The sequence below is a fragment of the Sciurus carolinensis genome, chromosome 17 (assembly GCF_902686445.1).
Source record: "Sciurus carolinensis chromosome 17, mSciCar1.2, whole genome shotgun sequence".
Lineage (NCBI taxonomy): Eukaryota > Metazoa > Chordata > Mammalia > Rodentia > Sciuridae > Sciurus > Sciurus carolinensis.
In genome coordinates, this window is record NC_062229.1 from 31022191 (window position 1) to 31040233 (window position 18043).

Sequence of the window (18043 nt, forward strand, 5' to 3'; positions counted from 1 at the left end):
AAGGAAGCGCAAAGGTGCAGGCTTGAGTGCCACTGCTGACTCAAAGAGCCACCTGATGCTGGCAGTCACACTGCCCATCACAGCAGGTATAACGCTTCTTCCGGGGATGTGACCTTGGGAGACCCATCAGTGGCCAACCCTTAGCCTGGCCCATGAGTGTGTCTCTCTGAAGGCCTAAAAGTGAAGGGCTCTCTTCCAGTGAGGGCACCTGAGCACAGTAGACAACATTAGAGACTGGCAGGGAAGGGCTGTGGCTCCAGACAAGAGCAGGTTTTGCAGGGGCTTCTGGAACTCAGGAGAGAAAGGGGAAGTGAGAACTCCTGCCTTCACAGCATGAACCAAAGGGAGCTTCCTGAGTGGCATGTGAAGGATGGCTTGAAGTTATTTTGGGAATGATACATGTCATTAGCACCTAACCCCCTGCCCAGACACTGGGGAAATTCCACCTGGGGAGACAGGGAAGACCACCCACAGAACTACTGCTGAAGCCATCTGTGCACATTCTCAACAATGCATAAACCCCCAGGCTTCAAGGCTCATAGGAGTTGGGGCCCTTCTGTCCTCTCTGCAGAAGTTTCTCAGACTCTCAAAACATGCCACAGTTACCTGCAGCTGCTGGTGTAACGGGAGGTCTGGTGACAGGGTTGTCAGTGCCAAACTGGCCCCAGTCTTCCAGTATATGCTTCCGTGTTGCTGTTGAGGGGAAACCCAAGCACAGGTTCATGTGACCACACACTGACGTCACAGCCTCCTGGAGACACAGAAAGACCCAGACCACACACCAAAGAACTGGGCTCCAAGTCTGTCCCTGCAATGGCTAATTACAGAGCTCACCACCTTTATGAGATTTGGTTTTCATTTCAAGAAAGTGGGGAAGAACTCTGCCCTATCACACTGAAACTTGTAGGAAGGTTCCAAGAAAGAATTACTGTTGTGTACATGGGTGCTTTTTGTAAAACTGTATTTAAATATACTGATTGAAACACTACTTGAAATTCACTGGTGCCATTCATTCAATCCACTGAGCCCCTAGATCATGCCAGACATGGGACAGATGAAGAGGATGCCATTGATTCTATTTCTCAGGATACTGGAGTTAAGTCAGGGAACAGAACCCTGTGGAGCTCCAGTGAATGAAGAGCATCCATAGGTGAGAGGCAGCCTGGCAAGTTTGGTGAAGGGTGGCATTCTAAGCAATGGGCCTGTTGCTGGGTGGTGAGAGAGGAGGCAGTTTGAGCACTGACGACCTTGAAAACCAGGCTCAGGAGACTAGGATCACCTTGGAGGTGTTAGGAGCTATGGGTTTTAGGGGAGTGTTAAGGTCAGGGCTGAGTGTATGAAAGGGCTTGTGGGAGTCAGGGAAAAGTAGAAAGGAGGCAGGGAGGCTGCAGCAGCAGCCTAGAGTGAAGGGATGGACAGCTGGCCTGGGACAGAGACAGAGCTGGCAGAGACATGGTAGATTCAAGAGTTGCATACAGGGCTGGGGATATAGCTCAGTTGGTAGAGTGCTTGTCTTGTAAGTTCAAGGCCCTGGGTTCATATCCCTAGCGCTGCAAAAAAAAAAAAAAAAAAAAAAGAGTTGCATACAAATCAACAGGATGTGGAGACCCCTTGGATGGGGGGCGGGAAGATGGAGTAGTCAGCATGACACATGGCTTTTAGTCCTTCAAGGACAGTGAGAATTCCCCCAGAAAGGGAATCTGAAGAGAAGGAGGTGTGGGGGAAGACAGCATACTCACTCTAGGACATATTATTATAGGGCACTTGTAGGGCACCTAGCCATGGGGACTGGAGATGTTATAGTTTAGAGACAATGTAAGAAGTTCCAGAGGTGGAATGATTAGATTATAAGCAATATGACCTGATCAGTGGCTTAATCCACTGATATGCATTAACTGGGCAGTAACTGTAGGCAGTGTGGCTGGAAGAAGCAGGTCACTGAGGGTTTATATTATGTCCCTGGTGAACAGAGCTTTCTCTGCTTCCTGCTTGCCATGTCCTGAGCAGCTTTCTTCCGCCATGCCCCTCCATTATGATGTTCTGCATCACCTTGGGCCCAGAGCTAGGAACTGAGACCTCTGAAAATGTGAGCCCCAGATAAACTTTCCCTCCTCTATGTTGTTTTTGTCAGGTCTTTTAGTCACAGTGTTAAAAAAGTTAACTAAAACAGATGTCTAGGAAGGAAATGAGTGTCCAGGCCTGGGGTTGAGGTGAGAGATATGGATCACCCAGGGAATACTTCCAGATTAACAAGAAGAAGAACAATAAACTCCGGTTAGGTCAGGGGTGGAGAAAAAGGTCTCTTTAGAAGTCCATCTAGTGAGGAGGTAAAAATCGGGTAATCCAGTAAGGAGTAAAGTGACTCCAATACAGCAAAGGGACTGGAGGATAAGATGGATGTGGTGCTGATTTTCCTTTCTAGCAGTGACATGAACTTGGGCAGGTGACATCACTTCTCTGTGCCTCAGTTTCCTCAGGTGAATGCCAATAATAATAAAAACCATAGGTGACATTAATAAGGATTATTATATACTAGTGTTCTATGTAAATAGCACTCACAATGACCCTATGACAGGTGAGAATTTGGAGGCACCAGAAGGCTGGTGATATTCCCCAGCTCACTGCTTGTAGATGGCGGAGTTGGGCATGCCCAGAGCTCTTAAGCTGACCAACATAACCAGTGCCCCCTTAGAACTGCTATGAGGTCTAAGATAATGGACATGAACTCCCCAGTGCAATACCTGGCCATGCTAATGATTCAGTCAGCATTCCTTGATATTATCATGACTACTATTCCTAGTACTAAAATTACTGCCATTATTGGTACCATTTCTTATTTTGCTTTTACTACCAGGAAACAGAAAAGCAATTTTAGTGTCTCCCACATAGTCATAATAAATTCATGTTAAATGCCCCCTCTATTCTCTTTAGAGGAGCTCTTTTTGGTTCCCTCACCAAATGTCCTACTTTACATGCTGCTTCTTAATAAGAACTGTCCCAGATCCTTTTGTATTGAAGCAAGTTATATAGTCTCTAAAGAGAAACTGCAGGAGGCACTTAAACTCACAACGAAATGTGTGCTCCAAAGGAGATATCACCTTCACACCCAGGCCATTGCCCCCAACAGCCACTCTCACGGGACAGATGGGGCTGTTGTACACCAACCTGGCCTGCCCCAGACAAGGCTAGGACTTGAGAGAAGTCAAAGCCCGAAGTCTTCATCTTCTCCAAGATGATGTCCAGAGCCTGAGAAAAAGAACAGAATCCACCATGACTACACTGAACTACTGAATTGGGTAAGCCACATGCCTCAAAATGGAAATGCAAGAGTTTGCCATTACAGCAAGGGCTCTGGGCAGATGAAGAAGGCCCTAATGACAGGATCTATAAGCACCAGAGTACATTAATTAAACAAGTAGGCATCAATCAAATAAAAGGTCAACTATACTAAAAGTATTTAAAATAGGGCTGGGCTATTGGCTCAGTGGTAGGGCGCTTGCCCAGCAAGTGTGAGGCACTGGGTTCGATTCTCAGCATCACATATAAACAAATGAATAAAATAAAGGTCTATTAACATCTAAAAAAAATTTTTTTTAAATGTTTAAAATAAATGGAATCGCAAACCACTGATCTTTATGTTTTGCTTCTTCAATTTATGACTTCGAAGCCCTCAGGAGGAGCAAAAACAAATCAGCTCAAACTTTGGTTTCTTTTATTTGCATTTTTAACCCCATAGTCATGATCTGGCTTGACTACAACCGAGAAGTGAGGAGCAAAGCAGTGAGAGAGTTCCTCCATCAGAGGAAGGCTCCAGATCCAGACTCCTGTGTGCAGGAACCCAAGCTTGAGGAAATAGATGGAGATGAGGTGGTCATTTGTCACAAGTCCCCATTCTGCCCTCCACTATCTGGTTGGAATTCTCTTTGCAAAAAGATCCCATGGGTAGGATGAATGGGGGTGACCAGTAACCTTGACACTACTCCTAAGATTTCATGGCAGGAAGCAGAGATTCACCTCAGCTGGTTTCTTCCTTGAGGACAGAGAAATCACCACAGTTTCTGCCTGATCCAGCTGTCCCTGTACCATGCTGAGAGGGCTCCTTCTATCCCTGACTGTGCTGCCAGCTGTAGTCCTATTTATTGAACCTCAGGCAGGGTCTAACAAGTTAGGAACAGGTTCAGAAATCACCCTGACTCCACACCTAAGCCTTGATCTTTCTCCTGTGCCTGCCTCCCCAGTGAAGGCCTTGGTATATTAGATGCCCTTAATGTCATTTCTGGGAACTCTTAACAGTAATGCTTGTCTCTAACTCCCTGAACCCCCACCTTGGTCTGGCTCAGTCCTCTGAAATACATTCCAGCTAGTCTATCAGGTTAAAAACCTATCCTTTAACCTAATCCTTTATCCTTTATCCTCCAGTATACGAGACATGGTCAGGTTGATAAAAAAGAAATCATACCAGTTACTTTTAACAGGAACAATTTAATACAGGGATTGGTTAACAGGCATTAGAGGACTAAGAAAAGCTTTTGACACATACACCAAGTGCCTCCTCTGTTTGACCTCCAATTTCAGGGACTATGGTCTCCCATGGTACATGAGGTAGTCTGAGCCCTATCATGCCTGTCTGTGCTGTCCAATCCCTGGTCCTGGGGCCCCATGGGTCATCAGATCGGGCCACAGGCAACTTCCTTTCTTGTTAGTCCTAAGCAAGCAGGCCTGCTTGGGACTGATCTGGTTAGGCTGTAAGTCACTAGTGTGAGTACTCAGGCCCTGACGCTGAAGGGTCCAGAGGGCTGAGCACTGACATTCCAAGGGCTGTTTGGAATTCAAGATAGAAAAGAGTCCCCAGCAACTAACTGCAAAGTGTCTGGAAAAGCTTTCTCTGTGGTATTTTAAAGATGGCATGTGTGGTGGCACATGCCTATTATTCCAGCTACTCAGAAGGCTGAAGTAAAAAAAATCACAAGTTCTAGGCCAGCTTGGGCAATTTACCAATAATGAGACCCTGTCTCAAATTAAATTTTGAAAGAAGCCTGAGGGTTTAGCTCAGTATAGAGTGCTTGCCTAGCATGTGTGAGGCCCTAGGTTCAATCTCCAGTACCAAAAACAAAAACAAAACAAACCAACAAATATGGCACTAGAAGAATTTGTCAGCTATATGGCTCTGGTACCTGGAAGTCCTTTGTGAGTCTCAGACTGTGAGTCTGAACCTGCCCCAGGAACCAAACAGACTCCCTTAAACCATGAGGACCTGGTCTCAACAGCTGCTCTCTCAATAGCTTCCACCCTGGGGTTTCCTAGTAAATAACCAAGACTGCAGTGAGACAGGCCAGGGACAGAAGGAAAGGACCCCTGTGCTTACCTGGATCCACATCAGGACTGGAGAGGTAACGGTCAGCCTGTCCTTGTGCACATGAACACCACCCTGAGTCCTGCAGGGAGAACAGGAGAGAATGTTGAATGGCGCCTCAGGGCAGGCTAAGCACAGTGAAGCAGCCTCAGGTGGCAGATGCTGGAGACTGGCTGATGTACAACCTCCCCCCAGCTTTAAGTGGGAACTCTGAGATGGAAAGATGGAAAGAGAAGGCATGGAATCACCCAGGGTGGCCCAGAGGTGGCGATTCTCAGAAAGCATCTTCTAGGCATGAGGGTCTGGCCAGGGAGGCAAGAATGGAGTCACTTGGTGCCGGGGCCTTGAAGTAACTGGGAGAATGTGGGGATGAACTAAAAGCCCTCTGAAACACCATGAATTTAGAGAAGTGGGAGGCAGTGGTACACACATCTGCGGGAAGTTCTCATCTATCACAGCAGTCCTGGGAGTGAGGCGGGGGGGGGGGGGATATGTGTGTGGTTGCAGTACTGGGAACTGAACCCAGGGATGCTCTACCACTGTGCTACATCCCCAGTCCTTTTTTATTTTTTGAGACAAGGTCTTAATAAGTTGCCGAGGCTAGCCTTGAACTCGCGATCCTCCTGCCTCAGCCTCCCAAGTAGCTGGGATTACAGGTGAGTGCCACTGTGGCCCCTTCCCAGGGAGTCCTTGAACTGGAAGCCCTGGAAAGTTCCTGGAACCTTCTCATCCTCCTCACCCCTATAAGACCTTCCTGCAAAGAGATAGTTTAATAAAATCCAACACTTTCAACTATAAATATTAAAAAATAGGTTCAAAATCCATACCATATCTATTATTAGATATTATGTGATCTCATCATTCTATCCCTAAGTATCTAGCTATGAAAAAGGAAAGTATAAGGCCATAGAATGATTCACACATGGCCAGGTGTAGTGATGCATGCCTATAATCTCAGCTACTCCAGAGGCAGGAGGACTGCAAGTTTGATGCCAGCCTAGGCAACTTGGTAAGACCCTGTCTCAAATAAAGAGTTAGGGATATAACTCAGTGGTAGAGTCCTTGCCTAGCATCTGCAAGGCCCTGAGTTAAATCCATAGTACCAAAGAAGAAAGAGAGAGGGGGAGGGAGGGAGAGGTAGATTAGCACAAATGTTCACAGCAACTTTATAAACTAGTCAACTCAGGAGAACCTAAACAGATGAACAGATAATTGATGAGATTTTATATATATATATATATATATATATATATATATATATATACACACATATATATGTATATATATGTATATGTGTGTGTGTGTTTATGGCGTACAGCATAGAGCATAGCACCATAGAGCAACAAAAAACTAAAATAAAAAATCCTTTGTTTCATTGTTTCAGATGGTCATTATGAAAATGAGGACAAACCAGGCATGGTACTGCACATCTGTACGTCCAGCGACTAGGGAGACTGAGGTTGAAGCATCACAAGTTCCAGGCCAGACTTGGCAACTTAACAAGACCTTGTCTCAAAAAATAAAATAAAATAAAAAGGGTGTAGCTCAGTGATAGAGCATCCCAGGGTTCAATCCTCAATGGAAAAAAAAAAAAAAAAGTGAAGACAACACATAGCATGGGAGAAAAGTTTTAAAATCATATATCTGAGAAGTTCTTGTGGACAGAGACATAAAGAACTTTTATGATCAATAATAAAAAAGCAGCATAGTTTAAAATATGGACAGAGGATTTGAATGGACATTTCTCCAAAGATATATAAGTGGCACAGAGATGGGATTTGGGGAGGAATTTTGGGAGGGGATATAATTCAACCCATTACACATAGGAATGTTCATAGCAATATGATTCATAATAAAGAAAAAAGTGGAATAACCCAAATGTCCATTTAACTGATGACTAGATAAACAAAATGTATATCCACACAATAGAATATTATCGAGCTGTAAAAAGTATAACGTGGATGAACTTTTGAAACACTATGCTAAGTGAAAGAAACATATCACGAGACACAACATATTATATTAATTAATTTGCTATGAAATGTCTAGAGTAGGCAAATTCTTAAAGAGAATACACTGTGATTGCCAAGGTTAGAAGGAAGAGGCTGTGAAGTAGCTGCTAATACATTTAGAGTTTCATTCTGAGGTGACGAAAATGTTCTAAAATCAGGTAGCAATGATGGTTACACACACAGTTCTGTGAATACGACAAACAGCATTACATTGGCTTTTTTAAATTTTAAATTGAGAGTGAACCCAGGGCACTTTATCACTCAGTTACATCCTCAGCCCTTTTTCTGACAGGGCCTCACTAAGCTGCTGAGGCTGGCTTTGAACTTGTGATCCTACTCCTCAGCCTCCAGAATCACTGGGATTACAGGTGTGTACTACGGTGCCTGGCTAAATTGTACACATTATTTTTCTTTAAAAAGATTGTATGGGGGAAATCTGTATTCATTAAGGAAAAACAAATTTTCATAGCTTTCCATAACTGAAGTTTATTTCTCACTCATGCATGATCAGAAGTGGTTAGACAAGGAGTGGGGAGTTCTTCATGCAATCATTCAGGGACCGAGGTCTATGCAGCTCTGTCATCATCAACAGGTGGCTTCCAAGGCTGCTCTGGTCACCCATATCAGTCACAAAATGGGAGAAAAGACAGAGCAGGAGGGTTTTATTTTTATTTTTATTTTTCCCTATTAGAGATTGAACACAGGGGTGCTCTGCCATTGAGCTACATCCCAAGTTGCACACACACACACAAAAGTTAGAGATAAGCTTTAAAATAATTATGTATACTGGTTAGTTTTTTGTACTGTTACAAACCACTTCAAAGGAGCTGGGAACATAGCTCAGTGGTACAGTGTTTGTCCAGCATGCTCTAGGCCCTGGGTTTGATCCCCAGCACCAAAGAAAGAAAACAAAAAAGGGAGAGATGGATGTAGTGGCTTGAAACCACTAAGCTCACAGCTTACAATTCTGTTGGTCATTCAATGGGCTGGGCTCAGCTGGGTTCACTGGTGCATCTGTGGTCAGCTAACAGTAGCTAGAGGGCTCTGCTGCTAGCTGGCTGATTCTTGGCTGGGAAGAGGAAAAGGAGGCCACATGTCTCTGATTCTCTAGCAGGCTAGCCTGAGCTTGTTCAGGTGGTGCTGAGCAGGATTCTAAGAATAAAAGCAGAGTGTAGAAGGCCTCTGGAAGCTTAAGCTGAGAACAGGGACAGTGTCAACAGGTGAAGAAGTAACTCCATCTCTCAAATGCTTAGCATGTACAAGGTTCTGAATTTGATCCTCAGCACAAAAAGGGGAAAAAAATGGAGAAAGCTCAGAGAAGGCCTGCCCCCCCACACACATGCATGAGCATGTATGATGCACAAACTTTTTTGTCTCTTATGTGATATTCTGTGCCACCTCAGGGTTCTGAAAGAAGGCTGTCACCAGATGTGGCCCTTAGACTTCTGCTAGAACCATGAGCCAAAATAAACTTTTCTTTATAACTTAACCAGTCTGTGGCATTATCTCCTCAGCAACAGAAAATGAACTGATTCAACCAGGTACAAAGCAGATCTCAAATGATACTCAATGCATGTGGGAATGAATGAGCAAACGGATGAATGGAATTGGGAGGAAATGGAGAAGAAAGTATTTCAGGTATAGGAAAAAAACATACTCAGAGGTCTATCAAGAACACTATTCCTGAAATTTTGTAAAACCATACAGTGTGGTTCATGAATGTAGATTGTGGAAGAAACTCAGCCACCCCCCAACACACACACGCACGTGCACACAAACACACACATACACACACACCAGGTACATACCCAAATTCTGGAAGGTCTCTGTCAAAATGCACACTGTCCTCATAGAAGACATTCATCTCTGCATCAATAGCAACAACTTTCACCTGGAAGGTATTTTTTAAAAATACGGTAGAGTTTTCCTCAGTTTCTACAGAAGCCCAGGAGTTACTAACTCCTGGGTTTGGCCTAAACACCTCCTTGGAGGCTAGGGTATATCACTGTAGCCATGCAACAAAGGCTTCATCTGGGGACATATCCAAAGATTTAATAAAATGAAGAAACTGAAGCTAAGTAGAAATAACCATGCATCTCCAGGAATCTCTGCTCCCCAAACAGCCAAAGCCAAGACCCTCCAGAGGTAACTGGCACAGATGAGCTGGTTCCAATGCCTTGCAAGGAATGGAGGCAAGGGGGCAGGTGTCACTCATGTCTGCAAGGGTCTGAGATACTAGGCAAGGTCCATGGGCTGGTCTCAACAACCATGCTCATGATCCAGAGACACATAATGTCCCAATGATGCATATTTCCAAGCTTAGGGGTTTAGTTCCTTTCCTGGACAGATGAGAAAACTAAGGCCTAGCAAGGCAACCCCACTAACCCCATTCCCCTTAGAGATATTTGAGGCCTGCTTTCCTGGACCATTTGAGGAGAGGCGGATCAACTGTAACTGTATTTATCCCCCAGTACTTGTAAGGAGTTCCCGGGGCATCCCATGCTCAGTTTGACGGCAAATTCTTAATTCTGCTCGCCTGTCTACAGGGCCATGGAAGTAGCACAGACCACCTTTGGCCAGCAGTCCTGGGTCAGCAGACCCAACCACGCTGGTGCAACCAAGGGCCGCTAAAGGGACAGGCAAAGTCCATTTGTACATTGTGCCCATTTAAATTAAAAAAAAAAAAAAAAAGGTTTGAGCCCAACGCGGTGGCCCACGCCTGTAATCCCAGCTGTTCAGGAGGCTGAGGCAGGAGGACCACGAGTTCAAAGCCAGCCTCAGCAAAAGTGAGGTGCTAAGCAACTCTGCGAGACCTTGTCTCTAAATAAAACAAAATAGGGTTGGGGATGTGGCTTAGTGGTCGAGTGCCCCTGGGGCGGGGGGAAGGTTTGGAAGGGTGATCCGGTTTCAGGTCACGTAGTACGCATGTCTACCAGTCTGTTGGCTTCTCTGCTTCACTGATTTGAATGTCTTCCAGTCCCCTGTTACTCGGTGCCCAAGACTGCGAGCGAACAGCCCTCTCTGGACACTTCCCTTCTACGTGCCGGTTGGGTACCCCCCCCCCCCGGGGGGCGCCCGCCCTTTCCGGAAAAGCTGGGGTCTAGAGCGCACCTCGCTGGCAGGGCATCGCCCCGCGGCCACGCACCAGGAAGGGGACGCTTGAGCCCCGGGAAGCTCGAAAGTGAGGCGCACCCCCGCCTCGGCCCGCGGCTAGCCAGCCCTGGCGGCGTCGCGGTGGAGAGGGCCCCGCCCCGCAGGCAGCGGAGTCCCGCGACCGTACCTGCTGCGTGCTGAAGTCCCAGCCCAAGCAGCAGCTACGAGCGGCGTGCTCCGCCATGGCCCTGAAGGGTCCGGCTGAGCGTCGGTCCCTGAGTCCGTCCCGCGGCGTGACTGTGGCTGCGCTCCAGCGCCCAGGCTCCCGGGCCCGCCCTTCGCCCCGCCCGGCGGGACTCTGGACCCGAGTCACGAGGCGGGCTTGCGCTCTGGCGCCGCCTGCGGGGGGACGCGAGCTGCGACCGCGTCTGTTCTGGGCCTCTGGCTTCGCACCTGTGCAATAGACCGTGCCGCCCGCGCAGCCCGCTTCCCTTCCAGGTTCACATCCGCTGCGCTTGTCATCCTCATCCTCACCCGCCTGCCCTAACGCGCCCGGCTTGCTCCGAGGCCTGCCGGCCCAGAGGCTTCAACTTTAACCTAATTTGCCCCTGCCCGTCCCCTCTGGTGGCTTAGGTCTTGGGTACTGAAACAGCCGTCCACCCATGATGGTGACTCAGGCATCGCAAGGAAATGTGTCCTGGAGTTGGAGGCTCTGGGCTCTGACAGGCCCTGTCCTGAAACAGCTCACTGGAGTGGTTCCCCATTTTGTCACATCTCGTCTCTATTTAAAATCAGAGCTCATGGTGCCTCCATGGATGAGGCTCATTCATTCCTGTTGTCAGCTGGTATGGATGGTCTGATGTGTGCCAGGCATGGTGAAGAGGAACAAGAACCAAAGTCAGACCCACTTCCTTCAGAGAGCTAAGGCGCCTTCTTGTTCCAAGGACTGACTTCTTTCTAAAAACCCTCCAAAACACCCACCTGTTTGAAACTTTTCCCAGCCCTTCAGAGCCCCTGGTCCCACACTTGCAATGGTCTGTTCGCTGTCTCTCTTCCTGGTTGAACTTGAGCTGCTTGGCACCCAGATGGAATCCTCCTCCTTGATGGAACAGGAAGGTACCAGAGAACCTGTCCTTTAAGATGTTCACTGCTTGTTGGGGGGCACAGGCCCTCCAGTGGTCACCACTCACTATGGCAATGGCCAAATACTGGATACTGATCAGGAGTAATGATGTGACCTGCTAAGCACCTTTAATCCTCACTGCGATGCTGGGAGTTAGATACCATTCACTCCATTTTAAAATTTTTCTAATGAAAGTATAAAATACAGTAAAGGTTATAAAGTACACTAATCTTAAGTGCTTGATTGACTCTTAAAAATATAGCGAGGTGCAGTGGCATGTGCCTGTAGTCTCCACATCTCAGGAGGCTGAAGCAGGAGGATCACTGAACTCAGGAGTTCAAGGCCGGCCTGGTAAACAAAGGGAGAACCTGTCTCAAAAAAATTAAAAGAAAAGAAAATAGGGCTGGGGATGTAGCTCTGTGGTAGAGCACTTGCCTGTACAAGCATGTACAAGTTCCCTGGATTTGATCCACAGCACTGCAATCGTGCAATCAATCAATCTATTGATCAAAAAAGTATGTATACACCCAAATAAACAGCACCAAGATCAAGGCATAGAATATGTCCAGCACTCCAGAAATTTCCATAATGACCCTTCTCAATCAATAACCCTCAAGATAATTGCTATTCTGGTGTTCACCAACAGATACTTAATGTGAACTCTAAATAAATATGACCCTCGTTTTACAGAATGAGAAATTGAGGCATAGACAAGTTTATTAACTTGGCCCAAGACCCCAAGATCAATGTCAAACTGGGCCTAAAGCTGTGAAACCCACCTATAGAATCCATGTTTGACAGCTAAATAAGTAATTATGCTGCAGCCTTCAGTCGGCAGCCTTGTGAGGAGACTCAGCAACATAAGAATATCTCTGAAAGGCCAAGGCCACTGGCTTTCGCCAGCTGCCTCACAGAAAGACCTTGTCTTGTTCAGGGGTGCCTTTCTCTATGGACTGTGGTACCTATCCCTTTCTGGTGACTCATCCCCTCTTTTGATAAGAGGCTCTTTTACTATAGTTTTTTTTTTTTTGGGGGGGGGGTGCTGGGGATCGAACCCAGGGCCTTGTGCTTACAAGGCAAGCACTCTACCGACTGAGCTATCTCCCCAGCCCCTTTTACTGTAGTTTTAGGGGAAATGAGGTCATAGAACTCATTTGCCAAAATAGGAAGAATGCTGATTTGATCCTTTATCGAGAAAGGAAGACAGATATATTTGTTCTAAGTTGTCAATCCCTCTCAAGTTGTACTCCCTGTTGATCCCTGAAAGGACAACCTCGTAGGTGAGAAGTTTGGGGAAACCCCTCAGCTATCACTCTGTGGTTGGAATCCCCATGGTCTGAGACTGGTGTTTTGCTCTGAGCTTGAACCCACCTCCTTACCCAGGACCTGTTAAAAACCCCTGAACAGAATTAGTTACAAAGCAGAAATTGGGTGGTATCATAGTAACCAGATTGCCTACCTTCCACAGTAAGGTGCCTTCTCTTATCTAGTCACTACCTGATACTCCAATCTGAGGGTAAAGAGAATTCCTAGATCAGATCTGCACATTAGGAAGTTTGCTCAGGATGCTATGTTCAGAATGGGGGTATTTTGAGATAGGGTCTCACTAAGTTGCTTGGGGTCTTGCTCAATTGCTGAGTCTGGCTTCAAACTTGTGATCCTCCTGCCTCAGCCTCCTGAGTTGTTGGGATTACAGATATGTCACTGTACCTGGATCTATTTTTCATTTTGACACAGGGTCTTGTTAAGTTACTTAGGGCCTAAGTTGTTTTTTAGTCAGTTTTTTTGACTGCTGTGACCAAAAAGGCCTGATAAGAACAATTAGAGGAGGAAAAGTTTTTTTGGCACTCACAGTTTCAAGGTCTCAGTCCATAGACAGCCTGAGATGAGGAAGAACATCATGGCAGAAGAGTGCAGTGGAGGAAAGCAGGACAGGACATGGTACTAGAAATCAGAGAGAAAGAGAGAGCTCCCTTCACCAACCACAAAATATAAACCTCAAAGGTTTATAGAAAATATAAACCAAATAGTCCAAAGTATAAACCCCAATAGCCCTCCTCCTCCAACCACACACTACCAGCCTATAGCCACTACCCAGTTAATCCAAATCAGACAATTAATGCACAGATTAGGTTAAGATTCTCATAACCCAATCATTTCACCTCTGAGCTTCCTTGCACTGCCTGGCACATGAGCTTTTGGGGGACACCTAATATCTAAACCATAACAATTGCTGAGACTGGCCTTTAGCTTGCAATCTTCCTTCCTCAGCCTCCCAAATCACTGGGATTACAGCCTGTGCCACCTGGCTCAGATTAAGTACTTTTTTATATTCCACACTGTTTTTATATTCACATCATTAACTATATATCCAATCCTGTTTCCCCAAACTGTGTACCAAGGTGTTGTGGAAAGCTGCAGGGAACCCACAAGGGTACTGTGGAATATTTTTCTTTTTTCTAAGGAAACACATGATTCTGTAGTGGCAGCCAATATCCCTATACCAAAAGACAGGTTAACGAGAGAAGTGCATAACAAATTTATTAACATGAACATGTGCACGGGAGCCATAAATACATGAAATTCAAAGAAAAACCCAGTGGTTAAAGTTTAAACACCTTTTTAGTGTTACTGGAGTTTGCATAGTTTTTCACTTTTGTGTCCTTGTAAGAGAAGAATTTAAGTAAGACACAAAAAATAGTAAAAGTATAGTAAAGTTTATTTGAGGAGGGAGTAAATCACCTTCAAAGGATAATAGAGTGGGTCATCTCAGAGTCGAGGTAGACACTACTTTCCTTGAGAGCTCAGTTTTATTGGGGAAGGAGGAGGCATTTTCTAGATAGTACTGCTCAGGTACTACCTTTTGACTGACAGTAAGATTGCATCAGATTTTTAAACCCCTACTATGCATGATTTAACCATAAGATCCCAAGCAAAACCCATGGTGGGGGGATTTACAATTACAATGAAATTTTCTTTCTTTCTTTTTCTTTCTTTCATTTTTTGGTACCTGGATTGAACTCAGAGATGCTTTACCACTGAACCACAACCCCAGCCCTTTTATTTTTCATTTTGAGACAGGGTCTCATTAAGTTTCTTAGGGCCTCACTCAGTTGCTTAGGTTGGTCTTGAACTTGCAATCCTCCTGCCTCAGCCTCCCGAGTATCTGGGATTACAGGGGTGCACCACTGCACCTGGCTACAATAAGATTAAAATGACATGCTAAAGATCTAAAGCAATTCTCAGTCACCTTGATGCACTGACCAGACCTAATTGGAATTTGTTTTTACAGATTTTATAGTCAGTGAGCATTGCCTTTAATTATCCTGTTTTCCTGAGTCTTGGAATCAATGGTCTGTGTAAAGGTCACAAATGTCCCCTTTTCATCCCGGTTGAGCAAGGGTCAGGATAACTTTTGTTCGTTTTATCAGAGGAGGAGTTTTTGGACATGCATTCCTCAACCCTGAGAAAAGCCTGGGGATAACATATTGTTTGTCAAGGAATGTAATACATCCTATTGACTCACTCCAGAGTCAGAATGGCCTTGAGTAAATGACTTCTTAAAAGAAAATGTGTAGAGTCCATAGGTCAATCTATAGAATTATTCCCTTAACTTGCTGTCCCTGCCGCTCTTGTCTATCTACTACATATCAACAAGGGAGAGAGAAACAGAGGTGCTGTGACAAGTTATAGTAAAGTGAGGAGTGGACTTTCACTTGGAATAAAGGGTGACTTACTATGCAGATAAAGCCTCCCAGGTAATTTCAGGAGTTGCCTCTAAAAGAAGAATTCATTCCTGGTTAATCTTTCCTACTTATTTGATGAAATTCCTAGGGAGGGAGTTTAAAACAATTGCATTTCATTTGGAAGAAGTTTCCTTAATCAGATAAGGGAACTTCAGAGAGAGAGAGAGAGAGAGAGAGAGAGAGAGAGAGAGAGAGAGAGAGAGAGGAGAGAGAGACACTTTCCATGACGAGGGAAAAAAAGGGAAGGTCAGAGACCTGGATTCTAAGACTGTTTCTTCAGCTCAGCATGCCAAATGCCAGACTTCAGGGTGGCACTTTTTTTAAGCCCCCCAAATACTTAACATACCAGGTACCATGTGAGCTACTAACCTGAAGTGTGGTGAGTTCCAGGATTAGACTGTGCTACATTCCTTTCTATAATGTATCTTTGTGAAGCTGTGTCTTCAGCAATTTACAAGCAATTACTTACCACCACCCCCCACACTCCACAAAAAAAGTAATTGCAAGCAATTACTCACAAGTAAGTACTATATAAAAGGTTGAGACAGCAAATAAGGACTCAGTGTCCAATTTGATCCAAACATTTGAGAAATTATACAACGCCCAATGGGCCCACACATCCCCTGAATAAATAAGTCTTGTTAAGCCAGGCATGGTGGTTCAAGAGCCTGCAATCCCAGCCACTCCGGAGGATGAGACAGGAGGATTGCAAGTTCAAGGCCAACCTCAGCAACTTAGTGAGGCCCTAAGCAACTTAGTGAGACCCTGTCTCAAAATACAAAAAAAAAAAAAAAAAAAAAAAAAAAAAAAGGGCTGGGGATGTAGTCCGTGGTAGAGGATCCCTGGGATCAATCCCAAGTACCAAAACAAAAACCAAAACAAACAAAAAACAACCAAAACTAATGACTAAGGCAAAGTGGTACAAAAGTCACCAGAGGTTGTGTTCTGTAAACCTAACGAAAGTTTTTGCAGTTAACATCTTATCTTAACCATTTAGGTGGCCTTTCTAGAATTTAGAATGCTGGACAAAAGGGAGGATACCTAAAAGGATGAGGGAGAGGGGAGCAAAGGACAACTCCAAAGAAGTGACCTTGTTATAGTATTGTTATTAGGACACAAAAATGTATTAAGCTCTTTGGACCTAACTGCTTATAGCACAACACCATGAGTAACCAGAACTGTGATTTCTTTTGACCAAAGAGCACTTAAAAAAATTGTTGAGACTTTAAGGGTGCTATGCAGGGAGAACTCTTGGGAATTCCTGTTCTACTTGATCATAATTAATAGTGAGCTGACACCACATTTTACTGCCCAGGTCCCCAGTCCATGTGGGAACTCCAGTTCAATGCAAAGAGTGCTCATGGAATGTCCTCCTCCATGGGCCTATGGACCTATGTGAAAGAATGTGTCTGAGTTTTATGAGAGTAGGGTTTATATAAAGTGTGCATAACTGATTTGACCAAGAGGTGCTGGACTGCCTTCTGAGGTTGGCTGTGCCATGCCAGTAGATACTCCCACCTGGAATGTATAAGGCCCACATCCTATATTTAATATTTGGCATTTCCGACCTTCTATTTCCAGACTGATAAATGAGGGACAATGTCTTCTTATTGTTTTAATTTGCAGTTCTCTCATTATAGATTAATTTGGGCATCTCTCTGTATATTCCTTAGCCACTTGGGTTTCCCATTCAGTGAATTCTCTGCTTCTGTCCTTTCTCCACAGTTTGGATTTTTTGGATTTGTTTTGTTTTGTTTTTGTTGTTGTTTTGTTTTATTTTGAGTACCAGGGATTGAACCCAGGGTTGCTTAAACACTGAGTCACATTCCCCAGCCCTTTTTAAATTTTTAAATACAGGGTCTTACTAAGTGACTTAGGGCCTTGCTAAGTTGCTGTGGCTGGTTTTGAACTTGCCATCCTCCTGTCTCAGTTTCCCAAGCAGCTAGGATTATAGGCATGTGCCACTGCACCCGGTCCTATGCTCACATTTTAAACCGAGTATTTTTTCCTTGTGGATTTGCAAAAGTTTCTTATATCTCAAGATGTAAAATCACTGTAGGTTTTATATGTTGCAAATATCTTCTCCCAATATGCCATTTATCTACTAGCTTCGTCCATCCTACCCTCTGTTGACTAGAAATCTTTAATTTGAATACAATTAAAATCCCTACTTGTTGGTCCTAATTTTCAGGCTATTTGATCTTGCTTATGAAGTGCTTTCCTACCCTAAGGCCACAAAGATTTGTTACTACATATTCTACAAAGACATTGGCCTGCATTTTCTTCTATTAGCAAAGTCTTGGATTTTGAATTATTGCATTTTTTTGAATCTAGGTGTTTTTCAGCTGAATAAATTGCATCAGAACAGAAATCAGTGAGAATTAATTCATCTGGGAGCAAGCACTAGATATCAGCTTTTCAAAGACAGAAAAAACTTTATGTAGTAAATAGAATAGCAAAACTCATTGTAAAGTAAGAAAGTGGAGATAAACGTAAATCCAATTCTTGTTTTCTGGTCTCCAGTGAAATAACACTAGAACACTGTTCTTCCTTTGAAGTTTCTGCAATCACATCCAATGGATTTTACATAAGACTTTTTCTTCACAAAAATTCTTAGGAAAATGTGTGTCTTCATAAAGAAGCATTATTTTATTGTTTATTTAATTATTTATTTTTCAACCAGGTTTCTCCTACCTTGCCCAGGCTGGCCTTGAAT

The 18043-nt window shown here is 44.6% G+C and overlaps 1 protein-coding gene across 5 annotated transcripts in view; it reads right to left on the reverse strand.

Annotated features, from left to right (window-relative positions):
- The window catches only part of Xylb (xylulokinase), a 46959-nt gene extending 36155 nt beyond the window's left edge, over positions 1 to 10804 (reverse strand). For 3 of the 5 annotated variants that reach the window (XR_007105828.1, XR_007105829.1, XM_047531474.1), the window contains exons 1-5: positions 10646 to 10801; positions 9174 to 9256; positions 5366 to 5435; positions 3166 to 3246; positions 607 to 693 (exon numbers count right to left, since the gene is read on the reverse strand). Coding sequence is in view for 3 of the 5 variants with exons in the window: in XM_047531474.1 (XP_047387430.1) it covers positions 607 to 693; positions 3166 to 3246; positions 5366 to 5435; positions 9174 to 9256; positions 10646 to 10702 (378 nt within the window). In the remaining 2 variants the exon portion in view is untranslated. Of the gene's footprint in view, positions 1 to 606; positions 694 to 3165; positions 3247 to 5365; positions 5436 to 9173; positions 9257 to 10645 lie in introns of all 5 variants that reach the window. The other 2 variants (XM_047531475.1, XM_047531476.1) reach the window with 2 other exon arrangements.
- Positions 10805 to 18043: the final 7239 nt, after the last annotated feature.